This window comes from Anomalospiza imberbis, chromosome 12, assembly GCF_031753505.1.
Source record: "Anomalospiza imberbis isolate Cuckoo-Finch-1a 21T00152 chromosome 12, ASM3175350v1, whole genome shotgun sequence".
In the NCBI taxonomy this organism is placed as follows: domain Eukaryota; kingdom Metazoa; phylum Chordata; class Aves; order Passeriformes; family Viduidae; genus Anomalospiza; species Anomalospiza imberbis.
The window spans coordinates 2,058,782-2,067,734 of NC_089692.1; the positions used below are offsets into that span (position 1 = coordinate 2,058,782).

Sequence of the window (8,953 nt, forward strand, 5' to 3'; positions counted from 1 at the left end):
TGCTCTGCCTCAGGGGGACCTGCTCTGCCTCAGGGGGACATGCTCTGTCTCAGGGGGACCTGCTCTGCCTCAGGGGGACATGCTCTGTCTCAGGGGGACCTGCTCTGGTCCTGGGGGACCTGCTGTGCCTCAGGGGGACCTGCTCTGCCTCAGGGGGACCTGCTCTGCCTCAGGGGGACATGCTCTGGCTCTGGGGGACCTGCTCTGCCCTGGGGGACCTGCTCTGGTCCTGGGGGACCTGCTGTGCCTCAGGGGGACCTGCTCTGCCCTGGGGGACCTGCTCTGCCTCAGGGGGACCTGCTGTGCCTCAGGGGGACCTGCTGTGCCTCAGGGAGACCTGCTCTGCCCTGGGGGACCTGCTCTGCCCTGGGGGACCTGCTCTGGTCCTGGGGGACCTGCTCTGGCTCTGGGGGACCTGCTCTGCCTCCGGGGGACCTGCTCTGCCCTGGGGGACCTGCTCTGGTCCTGGGGGACCTGCTCTGGCTCTGGGGGACCTGCTCTGCCTCAGGGGGACCTGCTCTGCCCTGGGGGACCTGCTCTGTCTCAGGGGGACCTGCTCTGCCTCTGGGGGACCTGCTCTGCCCTGGGGGACCTGCTCTGCCTCTGGGGGACCTGCTCTGGCTCTGGGGGATCTGCTCTGCCCTGGGGGACCTGCTCTGTCTCAGGGGGGACCTGCTCTGTCTCAGGGGGACCTGCTGTGCCTCAGGGGGACATGCTCTGCCCTGGGGGACCTGCCCTGGCTCTGGGGGACCTGCTCAACCTTGGGGGGAACTGCTCTGCCTCTGGGGGACCTGCTCAACCCTGGGGGACCTGCTCAGCTTCAGGGGGACCCTGACTCTCCCCACGGGCTGCACTGGCTCTTGCGCACCTGGGCAGGTAGGGCTCTGCCCCACAGCTCCTGGAGGAAGACAAACAGGTGAAGCTGTCTGGCCTGGGAGTGGTGCTGTCACTGCCAGTACCAAATTAGTTTTGGAGGGTTTTTTCCCAATATATACCTCCTAGCTTCAAAGCTGGGCTTGGTTTGTTGGGTTGAATTTTCTCAATACTTCTGGATGGCGAGTGGGCAAAGAGGAGGTGCCAGTTCTCTTTTTTCTCATCTCTAAGTACAGTCTGTAGGGCTCTGATCTGAGGAGACTTGAATTTACATTGGCTGTGCAGGGAAGGAGTCTCACTGGAAGGCCTTTCTAGGGGATCTGTTTTTTCCATGCTGAATGAATATTGATTCTTTACCAGGAAATTGACCAGGATACCATTAACTTTCTGTCACTTTTTTGGGAGTAGTTTCTTATTGTGCAGAACGTTTAAACGTTTATTGCAACAGATCAAGTTGTGGAATTAGTGCTCTTGCTTCAGAGAGAAGACCTGAGTTCATCTCTAGTCCAGCATCCAGGAGCATGAGAAGGGAAACAAACTCACTAAGTTGGGATCAACCAAAAACTTCCCTTTTGCTGTAGGTTTGGCACTCTGACACAGCACACAAATATCCGCACAGATCTTACCTGTTAGCACCAGGGGCAACAATACAGCAATGCTGCCTTCAGGCACTGTTGCGTGAAGGTTTTATGAAGAATCTTCTGTCTGAGAGAGAAAATAACAAAATTCAGGGCATCTTGAAATGTTATGTACTTAAATGTAAGGAAGGCCCCATCCACTCAGCTATCTCCTTTCAACAGACACCTGATACTCCATCCATTTCTATTAATTTTTCAAGAGAAATTGGCACAGGAAATCAGAGCATTTTGGAGAGCTGAACTTCCCTCCTCCTTCCCCCAACTATTGCTTTGTGCAGGCTTCACCTAAGATGACAGCTCCCTCCCCTGCTCTCAGGCTATTTATGCTGGAATGTCCCACTGGGGGTTTATTTTCCCTTCTGTTTCATTATTCATTTCCCCATTCTCCTTCCCATTTGAGGCAAATCAAGCTGCCTCCACATCTGCCCAGAAAGGCAGAGTGCATTTATGTTGAGAAATCAGGAGTTAGCCATGTGCCAGCAGGGGTGGGTTTCTGCCTGGTGCTCTCAAATCAGGCTCTCTGCACACTGCTGTCCCCAAATGCTGCTGGAGAAGTGAGTGCCAGTGTTGAGGTACACAAGGTAGGCACGGGAAGATTTTAGCAAAGGCTGCCATGACTTAGGCAGCCACTTCTCATCTGCTGTTGATGTCACCCTCACCTGGTGGCCACGCACAGTCAGTGGTCATGTTGGAAACTTTGCAGCTTTTCTGTGTCATCTCTTTCACATGCAACCACTTGACTGCTATGGAGGAGTTCAAGCCCTTTTGCAGATCACTGGAGCCCCACTCTGAAACTGCAATCCACTGACAAGGCAGGCTTTCTCCTTGCAGAAAGGGAATTCAGTTTTGGAGAGGGAAGAAGATACGAACACTTGGCACATCTGTAGGGCATCTGAAATTGGTAAATTCTAATTTTAAATCTTGTATAAATTGCTATAAAATCATTATATAATATGTAGCAACACAGAGAAAATTGCCTTGGCAGATACTTTAATTAAGACCTCTGTAAACTAACATTCCAGTTTTAAAGCTTACTTTAAAACCCATTTTCAGTCTTATTTCAGTATTGTAAAATTTGGGGATTTAAACTTGAGCTGTGAAAGCTGAAAAACTATACTCTGTGTTCAGTTGAAAGCTTTGCATTTGTTTTCAGCACTAAAACCACCTAGATACCCAGTTTGTTCTGTTTTGTTTTTTTCTTTCTATCAAATGCACAGATAAATACTCAGAACCTCTGGTTTTTCAGAACTGATCACAGTAATCATTTCTAAGTATTTAACATACTTGAAACATTAAATCTGAGTACCAAACTTCAATGATTTCTAAATGCCCTCAGAATTACAGTGATGGCAGTTGGAAATCAGGATGGTTTCTGCTGCAGTGTACATAAGAGTCAGCAGGCAGGATCACTGTTAGCTGCTTTTCTGTTTGTCTGTAGTTTCGTGTCAGTCTGAGAGGTAGCAGCATTTCTACTAAAGATGGACCACTGGTCTTGAAGTCTTTAAGTTCTTTTAATTCCAAATTAGAGAAGGTGTAGACCTGCTCCAGAAGTAAGATATGTCACCTCTCCCCCCTTTTCCCCTCCTCTTTGATTCTCTGCTTATGCTCCCCCACATCTGGCTCGCTGCCTTGCTGCAGAATCTGCTCCTGCTCTGTTCAAGCCTCTTCCAGGTTGTATTTGTCAGGGTCAGCCCCTGGCCCGCTTTTAGGCTTTTGATTTTCATCACCATTTATTAGATGGAGAAGAGACCAGAATGGGAAAGAGTGGTGAAAAAAAAAGGCTGGGCACTACTACAGGCTGTCCTGTTGGATTTCAGTAATGCCAGTGTGGGATGGTCAGGGTGCAGCTCCCAGGAGCTGTGGAGGCTGCTGGCCTTGGGGGCAGGGAGGGAGCTCTTGGGGCCATGCAGGACAGGGCAGCAGGGCTGTGAGAGGCCTGCCTGGGTCACTCACTGATCTGGCATGTCTCTTTTTCTTCCAGGACTGTGGCTTGCAGCTCAATGATGAGGAAGGCCATCGTTGTTACCCCCTAGAGGGCCACTTGCTCTGCCACAGCTGTCACATCAGGCGCCTTAATATCAAACTGCCATCACATCCACCTCCAAGCTACCCCATGCATGTCACAGAACTCTGAAAGACATTTCCATGGTCAGTAAGTCGTTGGAAAGAGAAGACAAAAATGTAAAAATTACTTTCGTGTTCCTTTAAAGATGAGGTTCCAGTAATAACCATCTAAACCAGCTATTTATTTTTTGAATCAGAGGTGAGGGGTCCTTTTCTGATCTTGTACATATGCATTCTTTTATCTAGACATTTTCACTGAGACACCGTCTACTTGAACAAACAATTACACTAAACTGTAACTGTAAATGTCAGCATTTCTAAAAACAGTGGTACAAAGGGCTGTTCTGCACTCCCTACTCTCTTCCTTGAGTGGAGATTTCACCCAAGTAAGGAGTGTAGAATTACTTTCCAAAAGTTAGCACCTTATCATATTGCAGCAAGCATGATAAGATAAATGCTAGCATTTTAGCTAGTTTTGTTGAATTCTGGTCTTAGAGAATACTTAGATTCCAGAAGTAGGGAATAGGCAGCAAGCAGGTGTTTTAGCCAGGGCAGTTTTCAGCAAGGTTATAGAAGGGTGTTCTGTGAAGAAGTGTCAGGCCAGCTCTCCATCCTACAGGGTCCCACAGTCATCCAAAGACTAATTATTTAGCTTGTTCAAGAAATATGGCAAGCATCTGATGTAAAACCCACAGTACAGAGGATTGTATCCAAAAGATTGGCACATGCAGGGTCAGCAGTTGCAGCCCTCTGTAATTGCTGGTTGTGCAGCCATGGCTTCAAAATGCATTCCTATCTACTGGACCATTTGGCACTTACTAAAGAATTCATCTTTCAAACCTGTTTTTTGTTCAATAGGGTTCTATGCAAAGGTACACTTGTCTTTATACTGCTTGTTTTATCCACAACTTCATTTGTTACCAACTGCTTCATGATTGTATGTTGAGACATTATTAAAGAGAGGCACAGTGGTTTGGTATTACCTTTTCAGCTTTGTGTTCTTTTCGAGATTACTTTTCAACTGATTATGGTGATTGTCTTCATTGGAAAGCAAAGTGCAGTATGGCAGGAATAGTCATTTAGAGAGTCAGACTATGAAACATCAGTGTTTAGAACAAGTGTTAGCTGTACATAGAATGTACACACTTTCATGTTTTGCATAAGCTTTTACAGTACCCTCAGACCTCTGGGGAGAAATATATGTCTTCCATATAGGAAGTTAGATGAATCTTTTTTTATGGTTTGTTTTCTACCGTGTGCTGATGTTTTACATGCAAATCACACATCTGTATGTCAAAAAAATTCCTTGCATTCTCATGAGAATTGACCCAGCCTTCCTGAAGCTGCAATCTATCATTGCTGTCTTTAACTGTATTCAAAGTTACAATAAAATAAAATTCTTCAGCTCCAGAGGAAGCAGAAATACCAGACTGGATTCTTGGCATGTGTAAATTGGGACATTTCCATGCCAGTCCTCAACACTTGAGAATCTGCCCGATCCATTCGGAAATGATCCCGTGTTAAATTCAGCATGCAGACTGATGGAATGACTTATTTGGCAACACCATTGCAGTTTAGTTTCTTATGCTCCATTGACTTTTTGAAAGCCATTTGTGGTGCTCTTGAAAAGCACAAAGAGCATCCAATGGCCACTAATTCCTAAGTGGAATAATTAACTCCCTTAACAGAACTTTTTGATAGTCTGGAATTTCCTTATGAGGAAAGGTGGGGGGAAGGGGAACAGGAAAAATTCCTGAGAACTATTTTTTCTGCTAGTAAGGAACAAAAGGGATGCTTTCTGAATTTCTGCCAGACTGGCCTAGATTAACCTGTCCTACTGAAGGCTCCTGGGCAAAGTAATTTTGTAGTTAATACATATCAGTTTATAATTAACATGTTTAATTTGAATGCCAGGATTTGAAGCAACTAGAGTGCAGTCAGTGCCCCATTTCTGCACTGTGGTCCAAGAAGCCTGGCCTGCAAACGAGAGGCCAGGAGTGCACATGCACTTCTGCATTTGCAGACACTCCCTCTGTGTCCATAGTCAGCAGCCCAGCCTCAGGAGGAAGTGGAACTACATGTGCCAGCAAATGTTGGAGAAAGGGGAAAAAAAATGTTTTAAATGGGAATGTATGACTAGGTCAATTCCTTCAGGCTACTACAAACATGGAAGGTGCCAGGGCTTCAGGATAAACTTTCAGCATCAGCTGCAATGGAATCCTTTTTCCATTGCGGGAGGGTGCTTTGGACCACATTTAGCTTTGAGGCATTTTCACTTGCATGTCTTTACAATATGTATTAAGGGACCCAGATTAAGAAAAGATCATTAAAATACATAGAGAAGGTTTGTGTCTGTTCCTGGGAACAAATAACAGTTACTTGCTGAACTGGAAAAATGCTTTGCCCTACCAGTAGAGAAGCAAAACCTTCACACTGACAGTGGACAGAGCTGGAGGTGACTTACCCTGGCATTCAGCCCAGTCCTCTGCCAGCACCTTCCTGAACACTTTGCCTCCATCAGGGGCAGGTTTAAGTTTCCAACATTCTTTCCAAGGGCCAGCACACTTTCAAACATGTACATACTAGACCATTTCTTCATGTTTTTTTTTCAAAACGATCATCCTGTAGAACAGAATAACATTTAATTTCATTTGGCACGCTGATTTTTCAGTCTCTTGTAGTTCTGTGCAGTTCTGATCTGTTAAGTGTCATCATGGTAAAAATTCTGAAAGGTAATATGTCAATATAGAATAAGCAATTTGTTTAAAACCAGAAAGCAGCAGCTCTTGTTCTAGTATTTTCTATAGACAGATGCATTCCATTCCTGTATTACGAAGTGCAGCTTTGCTTTTCCAGCATTTACTATAAAAACTGGGGCTCGAGTGAGATTTGCCAGGTTTGGTTGGGTTTTTTTTCAAATCAAAGAGAAAAATAAAATCAACCTAAAATAAGGATGTGCTGTACTCCTTAATGCTAGTGACAGTTTCTGCACATTTTACCTCCTGCCTGGGGAATAATGCAAATGAGAAATCTTGTTTTAACGATTTCCTTACGGAATACTCTTGTGTTAAATCAGATGAAAACTTCCTAAGTTCACCTTACGGTGCAGCTGTTCTTCAGAAGCCCTTACAGTACTTTCAGGACATTTCCATAAAGTGACATCAATAACAACCTGTTGTCATTTGCATCAGGCCTGCCCTTCCCAAGTGGGAGGGGAATCTTCCCAAGCCCCTCCAGCAGAAGCTGCTGTGGGCGGTGCAGGGTCCCTGGCCACGGGAGGGCGTGTTCCAAAGAAAGGACCAAAAGAATCATTTGAAAACAAAAGAATGCACTCAGAGAACTGAGCTTACAGAGAGGGTTTGTTTGGGGTTCTTTCCTTTTCCTTGTGTGCACGTGTGTGTATATATTTTGTAAGGTGGAGCTTCAAAAGGAAAACATGGTTAGAGGAACTCTTTAAGACCAGAAATTCCAGAGTAGTAAAGTAAACCAAAGCTCTAAAGGAAACAAAAGCTGCTTTCTTGTGTTTCAAGAAAAGTTTAAAAGTTTGTGATTCATCCTGTAACTAATGCCGTAACTAGAGTATATAATTTGACTTAAATTAAGTTTTCATTTGAGAAATATTTTCATTTTCTTTAAAAGAATATAGTTTTCTTCCAAGAACTTGGACCAACGTTGATTTTTATTTTGTAGGAAATATATGAATTCCCAGTTTGTATATCATGTAACTAGTTTACATGCTGAAAATATACATTAGTTAACTATTTTTGTATATATATATATCCGTGTAAAACCTTTCAATGTGCTTCTGTCTTTTAGTCTTTAGAATTACTTGTGGTTTTGTGTTTCAGTGTTTGATTCCCTTGATTGTTGAAGAAAAAAATTGGGAAATGTAGATTTATTTATCTAAAGAAGAAGTTACTTGCTATCATCTTAAGTTATTTAATATTAAAGTCAGAAGTTTCATTTAACCTTAGATGCTATAATCTGCTTTTTTCAATAAAGACATTTTGTAGTTATCTCTCGTTTTGTAGCCTGTTGCATGTAAGTATTTTATTTTTATTTAATCTAGGTAGGCATTAAAACAATTTTCAGGAACCCTTGTATTGCCCACAGAAATGCCTAACTGATATTAATTGATTGCAGCTGCATTCATGAAAGATTTTGGTCCTCCAGTGCAAGTGTTAGTAATTAAGGTCTAAAATATGCCCACAGCTAACGTTCTGCAGCTGCACTTAGAAAAGAATTTAGTCACTCTGGCACTTTTTAATTAAGCTTTAACCAGTCTGGCTAGTTCACATGTCGGACAGTCAGTATTGAGGAACACTTCCTTTACAAAACTCTCATTATTTTTTTGAGTGTTCTACAAGAGAAATATTTGCCTGGGCTATGAACTTAGCTTGAAGCACTTGGACCTTGGTTTGGGGAATTTTCTCTATATTCCTGCTTAGTCACAGTTATTCAGAAACTGTGGCCAGAGCTCTGATAGGATCAAAGAGAGGCATGTTTATCTGTTTTGCCTTTCTGAAGCTTTTTGCCACGTTCCTGTCTCCAGTTTCATGGCATAGGTGGGAGCTTGGTCACAGTTACCTTCCTCACCCCGTGGTCCTCAGGAGCAGCTGTGTCTGTTGGTGGGCAGAAGGTGCACTGGTGTCTTGTCTCCAGCTGGCCAGGGGGAAGAGGACAACAGCCAGTCCCTTCCTTGTTTCCTCATGGTCAGTGTCCTTCCTTTCCATCAGGCTGGGCAGTCTGCTCTCCTGGTGAATGTTCTTGCCTGCAGTGAGGGGCAGACATCAAACACTCACAGGCTGCTCTTTGGGTGTGCAGCCACCCTCCCATCAGAGGGACCTCTGCAGCTCTGCCACCCTGGCTTGGCAAAGCCCAAATGACTTCACAGCTGGAAAATAAACTTGCTGGAGGTTTTCCCACAACGGCTATTTTGGCAAATTTTTCTTCTGCACAGTCAGAATGGAAAGAGTTACAGATGCCACAATTGTTTTAGGGACACAGTCTGCACTTTGGTGCTTTGAAACAGATGTACCATACTTCTGCAGGGCCTTCACATACATGCTATTTTCTCACTCATTATTTTCAAAAATTCATTCAAAATGAGCAATCCATGCCCTCCTTAAAGAAAAAACAAAAAAAAAAAAAAAAGGCACAAAGACTGGCCAACTCAAAGCATTTTAGCAGGGCCTTACTACATGGGTGACACAAATGTACTTAATAAAAATCTAGGACGTCTTAATGCAGCAAGAATTTACACCAACTCATAATCAACAGACTGAAAAGAACAGAGTACTTAAAAATCTCAACTGTTCCATATGGGCCTCCACGCAGAAAGCACAAACTGGAAAAATGCACATTGGTTCATGGCAGGG

General features: G+C 44.1%; 1 protein-coding gene across 5 annotated transcripts in view; it reads left to right on the top strand.

The window, feature by feature from the left end:
• WTIP (WT1 interacting protein) overlaps nt 1-7,591 on the top strand; it is an 88,001-nt gene extending 80,410 nt beyond the window's left edge. For all 5 annotated transcript variants that reach the window (XM_068202462.1, XM_068202466.1, XM_068202463.1 and 2 more), the window contains exon 8: nt 3,493-7,591. In XM_068202462.1, coding sequence (XP_068058563.1) covers nt 3,493-3,645 — 153 coding nt within the window. In that variant the 3' untranslated portion in view covers nt 3,646-7,591. The remainder of the gene's footprint in view (nt 1-3,492) is intronic.
• Nucleotides 7,592-8,953: the final 1,362 nt, after the last annotated feature.